The 12,648-nt window shown below is 40.3% G+C and overlaps 1 protein-coding gene across 2 annotated transcripts in view; it reads right to left on the bottom strand.

The window, feature by feature from the left end:
• Nucleotides 1-2,752: 2,752 nt before the first annotated feature.
• lonp2 (lon peptidase 2, peroxisomal) overlaps nt 2,753-12,648 on the bottom strand; it is a 35,133-nt gene continuing 25,237 nt past the window's right edge. Inside the window, exons 12-19 of one of the 2 annotated variants that reach the window (XM_034236142.1) lie at nt 11,621-11,771; nt 10,917-11,043; nt 7,896-8,035; nt 7,100-7,185; nt 6,644-6,851; nt 4,675-4,865; nt 4,355-4,596; nt 2,753-4,259 (exon numbers count right to left, since the gene is read on the bottom strand). In XM_034236142.1, coding sequence (XP_034092033.1) covers nt 4,366-4,596; nt 4,675-4,865; nt 6,644-6,851; nt 7,100-7,185; nt 7,896-8,035; nt 10,917-11,043; nt 11,621-11,771 — 1,134 coding nt within the window. In that variant the 3' untranslated portion in view covers nt 2,753-4,259; nt 4,355-4,365. Of the gene's footprint in view, nt 4,597-4,674; nt 4,866-6,643; nt 6,852-7,099; nt 7,186-7,895; nt 8,036-10,916; nt 11,044-11,620; nt 11,772-12,648 lie in introns of both variants that reach the window. The other variant, XM_034236136.1, reaches the window with a different exon arrangement.

Below are 12,648 nucleotides of genomic sequence, written 5' to 3'. Positions count from 1 at the left end.
CATCGTCATCACACCCCCCAACAAAATTTTTAAATGCTCAACAAAACAAAAAGCCTTTTAGATTATGACATAACTTGTGTGCAGAGTTGGCATTTTGATGTTGTTAAAGACAAACACTCCTGGAGTGATTTCAATTGATCCATCTTGAGGGGAGCATGAATGTACCATTTAATAAAACATTTAATGTATAAATGTTTCAAGAAGGGTAAGGGGTAATAAAAAAACAACTAACAAAAACTTGATTTATCACTTGATGTAAATGTCTACAGGAAATATACTATACTATGCAGTATGACCTGCATATGAATTCATAACGTTATCTAACATATTGCTTTTAGTATTACTGAGAACTATGAATGTTACTAATGATGATTACATATAAAGTGTGAGTCACTCATTAGTGCAACAATGAAAACCTACTGAAGTTACTCAATAGAGCAAACTGTTGAATACTGTAAACATAATAATCATTAAAAATACATTTAAAAAATACGAATTATTTCAAAATTAAATTTGAGAAAGAGAAAAGTCTAAGTATGTAAGAGTGATATTGAATTATATGCTTTTTACAGGTCTTTACAGCAGTTTGAAGTAAACAGTTAACAACGGTTGAATATGTTATGTTTATTTATCTTTTAAGTAGTGCACTGCAAACCTTAAGAGTGCTTTTTCCATTAATGATAGTGAGTGTATGCCCATATGTTTGCAGATGGGTGTTTATGGGATGCATTTTTGTCAAGAACTGTCTTTTATTTGATTGTTTTACTACATCCAGACCAGGATAACATATTACACTTCCTGTTATTTGCTGCCTGGAGCCACTTTTGAGGCCTCCTTTCAGGCAATTTTCCTTCATGTTCCCGTGTGAATAATACACTGTGTCGCTCGTAGTGATGAACCCTAACCTGACTCCCTTTACAAGAACTTCCAGCGCAGTTTGGTTTTTGGACAAAGGTTACTGTTTGGTGCATGCATCGTTTCCGCAATTCTCTTTTTAAGTATGTTTCAACACGACTATAGATAAATCCTGCTTGTTGTGTAAATAAGCAACTGTTGCTCAAAAACAAAACAAGATGGAATGTCCCCTTGCAGATTGTTAAGGTGGCTACTTTCTTCATTTTCTCAAAAAGGGATGCCAGTGATAATAGCTTCTCACTGCTGACCCCAAGTGGCCAAAGTCAGTTATTGCAGCTTGAATGCATTCCCCCCCCCCCCCCCCCCCCCCCCCCCAACACAAACACATACAGTACAGGGACCTGAAAGCAGCATACTATACATTATCTTTGCTTGTATCAGTTGAAAAATAAACAAGAACGTTCACTATTTATTCACATTGATACAAAATATCCCTGCTAAAAGAACAAAATAAGTTACCATAGCTATGCAGATGACACACACATTTACGTAACAATTTCACCAGGAGACTATGCTCCAATTCAAACACTGAGTAAGTGCATTGAACAAATCAATGACTGGATGTGTCAGAACTTTCTCCAATTAAACAAAGATAAAACTGAGGTAATGGTTTTTGGAGCAAGGCAGAACGTATAAAAGTTAGCGCTGAGCTTCAGTGTGCAATGTTCAAAACAACAGATAAAGCCAGAAATCTAGGTGTAGTCATGGACTCTGACCTGAGTTTCAACAGTCACATTAAAACAGTTACTAAATCAGCCTACTATCACCTAAAGAATATATCTAGGATTAAAAGACTAATGTCACAGCAGGATTTGGAAAAACTTGTCCATGCTTTTATCTTCAGTAGACTCGACTACTGCAATGGTGTCTTCACAGGTCTCACTACAAAATCTATTAGAAAGCTGCAGCTGATTCAGAACGCCGCTGCTCGAGTCCTCACTAACACTAAGAAAGTGGATCACATCACTCCTGTTCTGAAGTCTTTACACTGGCTTCCTGTGTGTCAAAGAATAGATTTCAAAATACTGCTGCTGGTTTATAAAGCACTGAATGGTTTAGGCCCAAAATACATTTCTGACCTCCTGCTAAATGATGAACCATCCAGATCTCTCAGGTCTTCAGGGACTGGTCAGCTTTCTGTCCCCAGAGTCAGAACTAAACATGGTAAAGCAGCGTTCAGTTATTATGCTCCAAATATCTGGAACAAACTCCCAGAAACCTGCAGGTCCGCTGCAACTCTTACTACTTTTAAATCCAGGCTGAAGACTTTTCTTTGTGTCGCTGCTTTTAATTGAACTATTCACATCTTAGACTGCACTGTAACTTTTATCCATGTACTTTTTCTTTTAATGTTTATTTTATTAGCTTTTCTTTTTAATGACTGATTTTAAATGCCATTTTCTTAATCTCTTTCATTTTTTGTAAAGCACTTTGAATTGCCTTGTGTTGAAAGGTGCTATATAAATAAACTTGCCTTGCTGATGTTTACATATTTTGCTGCAAGTAAGTTCATTTCTAGTACGCACGCAAGCGCAGTGTAAAATCTGTTGTACCCATACAACTCTTTTGATGTTCTTGGCTTGGTCGAATGTATCTGGTGAAAATGTTCTGCATGTCCATGAATCTTTTCATGGCTGTCGAATATATCAAACCACACTGCACGCTGGTGTTCTGCATTAGATCGCTGCAGGAGAAGAAAATCACATCTGTAGCAGAGTTGAAAATCAAAACCAAAGAAATTCTGCTTCAGTGTGAATTCAGCTGGGATACGATCATCCTGTGCGAGGTAAATGCAGTTAGTGAAACACAAAAACATGTGAAGAAATAAAAAAGGCACTTTTTCAAAATGTCAAGCAACTTTATTAAACTCATTATTTGTAGTTATTGAATAGGACATACTGTTTCTGCATTCTGTTCATTAAGAAATTGGAGTTGCATTGATTTAAAAATCTTTACTAGTGTTCTACATCTTTCACATTCATCTCAGGGATTTGTTATGTATTCTTCAGACAGCCCCCTTAAGTACAGTATTGTGGTTCCAGAGCAGAGCACTGAAACAGTGCTGAAACGAACTATAACTGAATACATTCATCTAAAATATCTTTAGATAATAATTGAAAAAGATGCCAAAAGGAGACATACAACTTTATTCCTTCTTCTTTTTAAAAAATAAAACCCTTTTTTTTCTTACTTCTTCACGAGATGACTTAGCTGACACTAGTTGCTAAACAAACTTATCGACCGCATTTAAACCGAGCTGCCCAGCCCTCTAGCTAGACACGTATGTATTCAGTTATAACTAGTCTCACCACCTCTCACTACATTTGTGTTGCAAGTTCCTTTTACTGAGTCCAATTCATTCTGCCACAAAAATGGCATTTTGGATTCTCTCAACATATTTGTCCAGAAGCATTGTTGAGGCCTGAGTATTCATAATATGATCAAACTAAATGTAGCCTTTTCTGTTAGTTGTTATAAAATGTGCTCTTACATCACAATATGTATTTTCAATACCCACTGAAGCTGAAATCAGACTTGTTCCCAATGTGTGATTAAATACAAACAGAACACATCATCACATACACGCCAGCTCAGCAGGTGGCTTTGCCTTTACTTTTCAGCCCACACTGTGTCAATCAAACTAAATCAGCAAGTGGTTTAGGTGCTAGCCAATGTTCTAATTCAATACGTTCCCATTCCTTCCACTAATGCTCCCAACACAGCAGTGAGGCTGAATCCCAACACAGCGGTGACGCTACCAGAATCCTCCCTGCCAATGACACCATTAAGAATTCCCATAACAGAGTTCAGAGTCAATTTAATTCTCCTTCAGGGCTTGAATGGGAATTTGGAGCAATTACCTCAAATTATCTCTTCAATAGGAAAATCATGCTTTGTTCGAAGGAGTATTAGGTCCAAGCATAAAAGGGAAAAAAACAAGGGAAATTGTTGATCTATTTTGCATTTCGAGAATACATTCCAAATGTGGAGAATAAAGTCCAAAACCATGTAGGAAATAGTTGTATTAGCCATTTGGAGAATAAGTTTGAACTTTTCTGGGAATAAATCAAAGTACCAGTGTTAGCGCATACACTGTTATGTTGACATTATTCTTGAAAGTTTGGCAGTTTTCTCAAAATGTAAAATAAATCCTCTTGTTTTTTCCCTCATACTCCTCCAACAACCGGACTTCTCAGTATATCAGCTGTGCACACTGACAAATCAGGGAAAAACCCTACACTCCTAGAAGTCGAGGATGATGACGCACTCCTCTGTTGGACTACAACATGCTTCTCTCACTTCAGACTCTCACTGTGTGTGTGTGTGTGTGTGTGTGTGTGTGTGTGTGTGTGTGTGTGTGGGTGTGTGTTGGTGTGTGTGGTGTGTGTGGGTGTGTGTGTGTGTGTGTGTGTGTGTGTGTGTGTGTGTGTGTGTGTGTTCCTCAGTGTGTTACAGTTTGCTGCTCAGCTGAGGCTGTGTGTGTGTGCCGGCTGTTCCCGGGAAGCCTCCGTCGAAGGCGCCGTTCAGAACATCATCCAGGTTGGCGGCGATGACAAAGTCAAGGTCGGCTCTGACGTTAGCTGGTAGCTCCACTAAGTCCTTCTCGTTGCGTTTCGGGAGGATGACGCGCTTCACTCCCGCTCTGTGTGCCGCCAAAACTTTGTCTTTGATCCCCCCCACCTGAAACAGACCAATCAGGTGTGTTTAAAGTTGAAAAACAAATGCATTCTGTCTTTAAATTACATATTGAGAACTCACAGGCAGCACCAGCCCTCGCAGCGTGATCTCGCCCGTCATGGCGACATCTGATCGGACCAATCGACCGCTAAACAGCGAGGCTAGGCAGGTTACTATGGTAACACCTGCAGAAGGGCCATCCTTGGTGACGGCTCCAGCAGGGAAGTGGAGGTGGATGTCCGTCCCTTCCATAGGGTCTGGCCCTCCCACCACTGATCAAACACACACAAGTGCACGTCAATTAGCCTAGCTGCGGATTATAAGTATTTCTTTAACTCAGGGGTGGGGAACCTTTTTCCTCTCAAGGGCCATTTACATTTTTTCAACATCCTCCGAGGGCCGCACAAATTATTGACCTCTGCTTAAAAATACTAAAATCACAGCCCATTAATTTGACCTTTCTTTCATGCTGTGCAAAGAAAAAGCAACCTCTTAATCCAGATATCTCACCATGACTCGCGCATGCATGCATGCACGTGCACAGTGTGGCGTGACCACCAAACAGAAAGATATGGACACAAGATGTGTGCAAATGTATTTAGTTTCCTATCCATGTGGACATGATTTAAGTGGGGGGGAGCTAACCTCCTCTAAGGGGGGGGGGCATGCTCCCCCGGGAAGATTTATTTTTAAATGTTGAAGTTAAAAGCATCAATCTGGTGCATTTTGAGAGCAACATTAAGAGATCTATGGATCCATCTCTCAACACCCATTTGAAACAGAACTGGAAGCAGATTTACTTTTTCTTTATGGATATTTTACAAATCACTTCCCTTTCAAACTGTATTCTTCTTTATTAATAACAACTTTTTTTTACTGTCATATAGTATTTTATACCTGTTTACTTTATTCTCTTATTTGTTTTATAACTATAATGATCATATAAAGATGTGCCTTTACCTCACTGGTTGTAGAAAAAGCTTCTTATATTCGTTAGCATAGCTAGCTAACCAGATGCTAATAACAACAAAGTTATTGACTGTATGATTAGTATGACAGATCGCCACTGGGCTTTCAACTAAAGACACAGTCACGCAGAAACTGCAGCATGTGTAAGGCTCCTTATGGGTACTGCAATTTGTGAAGTGCCGGAGCCGTGTTCTGGTGCTCTCCGTCAGAACTGCACCCCTGTCAGTCGAGACATATACCACGTGATGACACGTTAGGCTCGTGTTGTGTTCAAGGACCATCACCATTCTTCCCAAAGGTCAAGGAATACCATGATCATAACACCAGAGGGAGCTCCACAAATCATGTGAAACCCAGATTTGGCACAAAAAAGGGGAAATACACGTTTCGCAATTATGCCACATCAAGGTGGAACGCTCTTCCCACAACTGTAAAGGAAAGTAAAACTATACTTACCTTCAAAACCTCTCTTAAAGAGCACCTTCGGGGGAGAGCATTGCAAAACTGGCCCCGGTAATGGTACAAATCTCAACCTGTCGTTCAATGGACAGCTTCCCCCCCCCCCCATCTATGTATATACTCGCATTTTAGACTCTGTTACTAACTGTATATCTGTAGACTTGGTATGTCTTAAATGTCCGGTTAGGATGTATTAGAACGAAATCTAAAATGAAAATTGTAAACAAGCAATCTGTATGTAAAAAACCACCTGTATGTAAATTGTAAATAAGCCATCTGTATGTCAAATATGTCTTATATGTCTTAAATGACATGATGAATTGGAAATGGGGGACCCTGATGTAAACAAGACGAAAGTCTTTCTCTGGTCTGCATCCCCTTAACAATTGTATGTTTTGAGCAGTACTGTACTGTACCCAATATACAAGCTGTTAATAAACTTTTCAATCAATCAATCAATCAAAACCGTTGCCAGGAAAAACATGCACTCGCTTGTTTAATTATTTTGCGGTCTAGATTTCTTTAATTTTTTTCTTTTTTGCGTGTGTTTATAAATTACCTCGAGGGCCGTACCAAATGGTCTGCTTTAAGTGATGTACAGTCTGTGTCTGTGTGCACTCACTGTTGGTGAGCTGGTAGGTCTTAGCGTTGGCTCGGAGCCAGCTGATAGCCAGATGTGCGGATTCCTTCATAACATCTCCCAGCTGACCTGTCAGAGTGAGCTGGCCCTCCCCCTCCATCCGACTGGCCTCTACAAACAAGATCTCCCCCCCCAGCGGCGTCCAGGCCAGACCGACAGCCACGCCGGGAAGGGTGAGCCGCTCAGACACCTTACCACACACGCGCACACACACACAAAAAGGGAAAAGCGGGTTTGGTGTTTCACTTTATACTGTTTGATGATATCAAGTGGCTGCTGCGATATTCTCACTTAATGTACAGCAGCTGTTGCGGAGCTGTGAGACACATTTTCTTTATATTCATGAGCTGTGTAGAAATACCACACAGCCTCAGGACATTAAATATATCTGGAGGTCATCTCTGCAGATGTATGTACATGTGGATGGCTCCTGCTCACCTCCATCTCAAACAGAGGGGGCCCCAGGATGTCTTTTAGGGCCACGTGGTCGATCATGATGGGCATCTCTGGCGGCGCGGCAATGTCTGAGCACAGGAAGGTAAGTTAGTGCTTTATGTTAATGTCATATTTTGTATGAGAAGATGGATACATGAATAGAAGAACATTTTTCTCAGCTGCTACTTAGAATACAGTCACACAACAAACTGTCGTAGAACAAAACGTGATCCATCTCTTAAATTTGTGTTAACCACAGACCTTATTTCCAGCTATCTTCCAAAATCCTATGGAGAAATCCCATTGGCTCTGAGACGAGGGAACCGTTTTACCGCGGTAAAATGCTAACTCACTTCCGGGTTTTAGGACTCGTCACTGCACCACTCTATTAATGTGCTTGTCTTCTCTTCAGTTTCCAGCAATATCTAATAAAAGCTGACATTGTAAAGGCTGTAGAGAGAAACAATGCTTCTTTTCAACAAGGATCCTCTTTTCCCACGTGTTATTGTCTACATTAAGTGAATAATGGAAACGACAATTTAGTTACACTTTTATTCTGTTTGTTTCCCTTTGTTTGAAATATTTTAGTAGTTGAATTATGTGAAACGTCTTAAAAGGGTCTAGGTTGAAAAGTTCATCCTTAATAAGAGAATCATTTGATGTATATTGATTGACTTTAATCGGAGAATGTGTTAGTATATGTAATGAGGGAGGGTGCTCTGCTTAGCATTTATCTCTCTGCTGCCAATCTAATCTCCCGACAGACACAACAGAACAGGCAGAGAGCTCGTGCCCTTACCCCCCCGCTGCGCTGGGTTCTCCGGGCTCAGAGCCTCCGTCTTTGTGACTGTGTGACCTTCAGCGATCTTCACAGCCACGGCCCGGCAGATCGCCCCCAGCTTCCTCTCAAGGGAGCGCACGCCCGCCTCCCGGGTGTAACTTAACAGGACAAAAACACACAAATGATGATCAATGAAATGATGAATGATGTGGGGTGAAGTTTTCAATGGAGCTGTCGCTGAGCATCAGTGATCAGCGTGAGTCAGAGGTGTGATCTGCAACACAAACACAGGGTTCCTGCAGGTTCCACCAACTCAAAGTCAAGACCTTTTTAAGACCACTTTGAATAGAATTTAAGACCTTTTAGCAAGAAAGTATGAAGGGAAATTGCTATGAAAGAAGAAATACATCCCATAATTACTTACAAAGTAAATGTATTCACGTTCAACATAAGAACGATGACTGAACACAACAGCATAACAGTACAGAACTTTGTTAGCGTGAAAAAAGCAGAAAAAAAGAAACTGCCTAACCGTGAATGTGTCTCTCTCTCTGTGTGTGTGTGTGTGTGTGTGTGTGTGTGTGTGTGTGTGTGTGTGTGTGTGTGTGTGTGTGTGTGTGTGTGTGTGTGTGTGTGTGTGTGTGTGTGTGTGTGTGTGACAAGAGCTATCTTCTGAGCTCTGCTCCCTTGGCTACAATCTTTCATCGTTGCTGTTGTAGGATTGGTGTTTAGCTACGGTATTTAGCGTCCACAACACCTTCGCTTTTATTTAGGGTTGACGTAGACCCAAACGTCCCCCGATGTTGTTAAGTCCGTGGATTGGAAAAATTGACAAATGGACCAATCCGCGGACTTCCTCACACACACATACAGTCTATCTTCTCTCAGCTGCAGCTCCACCGATTTCTCCTCCTCCTGAGATGGCGGGACGCGGCGAGGCTGTGAGTTTGTGTGTGAGCACACACACAAACTCCCAGCCAGGTGTGTGTGTGTGTTCGGGCTGGGTTTCGCTGTGTCTCGCTGTCTCGCAGACGGCCACTGGGCTCATAGGGAGGCTCAACAAGCCGTTTAGGACAGAGAGTGAATACACATACTATACAGAGATGCTGTATGAGAAACCAATGTGAGTTTGGAAAATTGCACAATGTACATTTATTTTAGTAGACCTCAACAATGGAATTATGATCAGTAGAAATAGTCCATGACATGGGACCTTTAAGACCTTCTAAATCATATTTAAGAGCTTTCTTGTTTTTTGATCATATTTAAGACTTTTTAAGACAGGTCAAAGTTCAACAAACTGTTATTGGTAACAAATGTAGTGCCCCGCTCGGGCCTGAAAACGCTGATTAATTGTTTTTACTGCTACTTTAGGAAAACATAATCACCGAAATTGTTTTTTTTGACAGTGGCTTGGTTTTAAAAAATAAGTACATAAATAAAGATATTAATACAAACATAAGAAAATAAATTAAAATGTCTCAAAGGTTGAATAAAAATGTGTTTAAGTCAAATGTTAAAATGTCTAATAAAAGATACAATTAAATAGAATAAGATAAATATAAACATAAAAAGTTACATTAAAATGGAATATAAATATGAATATAAACGTAAGAATTTTAAGTAAAATGTCCAATACAAGATAAAATAAAACAGTAATATTTTATAGAAACATATAATGTTCAAATAAAAAAACTCAACAATATACAACATTGCAGAGTTCAAAAACCTTTTTAGACTGTAGTTAGTTAGACCAGTCTATTGACGACGTGCGTCCATAGACGGGAATTTATCCAAGAGCCTATCAATGAAAACTTGGGGTAAAAACATAAATGACGCATTCAAAATGAACTGGATTGATATGCAGACATACTTGAAGCCCTGAATTACATCCTAAACTACTTCAGTAACTCCACTCAACACCAAACCTCTTCTGTTTCTCCGTTTTTACTATTTGTTCTTCTAAAAAGGTCTAGCCAGCAAAAAGGGAGTCTCCTTTGAAGGATGAGCACCAAGCTGTGTGCTGTTGGCTGTTCCTATGGTAACCAGACTGGAGTGTGTTGCACAGAGGCTCTGCGGGGATCGTAGTGCTTACTATGTGAAAAGAGCGGAAGCCTTTTTGTCAGCGGCATCTCAATGTGGGCTCATTTCCTTTTAAACATGCACTTTGATCCGGCTATCATGTACACTGTGTTGGAGCGCTAGCCAATAGAAGCACAGTAGAGATGTCACTATGTCGCTGAAGTATGACTATAATCGAGAGAGAGAGAGGATTTTAGCCTTTGCCGGCCATTTTCATGCACAAAACCCTATATAACACACTATAGAAAAAAAGAAAAAACCTCAAAGCCACTTTAACTAACAGTATGCTGTATTACACCGCAAATAACTGAACGAGATCCAAAGCAAGACTTTTAATAAAAATCAACACCGGAACAGAATCCATGGTGAAAGGCATGATGTGCTCTGTGGAGGACTGATGTGTTTCAGGCATAGGCTTACAGATCAACATACATCTGGTTTAAAGATGTTCTCTCTCTCATCAAAAGGTTGCGCTGACAGAGAAGCACTGGTCAGCATTCAAGACAAATAGTCACCAAACCACTCGACAACTTAATGACACACTCTGATGACCAGTGGGATTCCAAGTAAGCCTCAGATCCTAGAGATCTCCGCCACATACACAACGTACACATGCTCTTGTGAACATGCAACAATCAAGTGCATGTAATCTTGGGAATTGAGTGTTATTTGTTTTTTGATATTCCTGTGTAACATCAGCTCTGAAGCATGCTTTGTTTTCTGTCGTAGAAAAAAATCTGATGCACCTGTAAATGCATTGGCCACAGTGACCACTGGTAACTGACCACTGGACAGGATCTCTACACTAATGAGGTATTTTGTGACCGCTAATACTAACTAAATCACTGGGCAAATTGCAAATCCCCTACACGTCAACCATCCCATTTACAGATGATGTGAGGATTTAATCAAATGTGTCTGTTATTATATTTAAATGTTATGCGTGTGTGCGTTTACCTGCTGATGATATTCTGTGTGGTGTCCTGTGGTATATGCAGCTGTTGAGGGGTTAACCCATGCTGCTCCAGCTGGTTTTGGATCAGGTGACGGTGTGCTATCTCCACCTTCTCCTCCTGAGTGTAGCCTGAAACACACACACATGCCAATCAGAGTGTTTGAAGACAGTAATTAAACATAATCATTATTGTTATATGTAAGGGATAAAGCACAGCGAGCCAAACACCAGGTCTTTTAACTTATTTCCTTCTATTGCGCTTTTTCTTCTTCTCTTTTTCTTTACGTGGGACAGTTCAGCCATCATGAAGCCAATATTTAATATGCTCCACATATTTAAAAATTAATATTTAAAAAGTGTTTTCTGATAAAAAAATGTTTAGCAACGGGCTGCTATCGAAAAAGAACAGATCTTAGAATATCCAGGTTGACCAATCAGAATCGAGTATTCAACTAAGCTGTATAATACATAACAGTAATACATTGGTTAGTTATAATCAACCTTATTAGTCATAAATGATGTGCTGCTTGTTTGGATGTATCCAACTGTAATTTGCTTGACACAAGATTTCTTCAGCTGTTTCCTACATCACAGAAAACTCACTTACACGGGTGCTCTATGGGGTTAGCTCATCACCAGAGCTAGAGTCTGGATCCAAGATCAAATGGAAAGTGCTAAAAGGGTTTCTTAGAGCTCCTGAACCCACCTGGTACCTGCAGCACCTCCATCCTGTCCAGCAGGGCGGGGGGGATGGTGGCTGTGGTGTTTGCTGTGGCAATAAAGAGCACTTGCGACAGGTCGAAGGCCACGTTGAGGTAATGGTCAGTGAAGCTGTGGTTCTGCTCCGGGTCCAGGACCTAAGGGCACAGATAGAGACAGTTTCAGTGTGTGTTTAGTATCAAACTTCATTTAATTAATTTACATGGAAAGAGGGCCAGCTAACCTTAGCCTAGCATAATCATCTCTGGTGAAAAATGGCCCCAGGGACTCTTAAGGGTTAACTCAAACGTGAGGAGTGATAACAGCATCAAAAGGCTGCAGCTGAAGCATTCTTTTATTAAATGTCACCAAGAAGAAGTCACCATGACTGATAAGATATTTGCCTCAGTAAGTGTCTTTGTATATGTTTAACTATAGAAGGAACCAGTTTTTCTTCCTTGATTAGATTAGATATGCTTTATTCACACCATTGGTTTCATCCCAGCCGCATGTACCAGGGCATGGCACATGAATTCAAAATTAAATTAAATAGAAAATAAACATATCAACAGTTAAAGATATATCTTCAGAGTATATCTTTTAAATACAAAACAAATACGTTTTTCTACGATATATTAGACAGACCTAATACTAGAAAAACGACTGTGGAAAGTAATTGGAGTTTTAAGTATTTATAGGACGACTGTGGCTGCGAGGGAGTGCGGTCGTCTTTCAACCAGAAGGTTGTGGGTTCAATCCCAGCCCGTGCAGTCAACATGTCGATGTATCCTTGGGCAAGATACTTAACCCTGAGTTGCTCCCGATGGCATGGCCAACGGTGTGTGAATGTGTATGCATGTTAGGTCCTAGAGTAACATACACTGCTCTGTATGAATGGGTGTGAATGGGTGAACGACATGTAGTATGTAAAGCGCTTTGAGGGGTCTGGATAAAGCGCTATATAAGTACAGTCCATTTACCAGTTTAGTCACATAGTAGTAAAAAGTTACTTTCTTATAGATCCAGAAAACAAGA

This window comes from Gymnodraco acuticeps, unplaced genomic scaffold, assembly GCF_902827175.1.
Source record: "Gymnodraco acuticeps unplaced genomic scaffold, fGymAcu1.1, whole genome shotgun sequence".
Lineage (NCBI taxonomy): Eukaryota > Metazoa > Chordata > Actinopteri > Perciformes > Bathydraconidae > Gymnodraco > Gymnodraco acuticeps.
The sequence above is the reverse complement of the archived record's forward strand: the minus strand, read 5'-3'. Positions and strand labels throughout refer to the sequence as shown.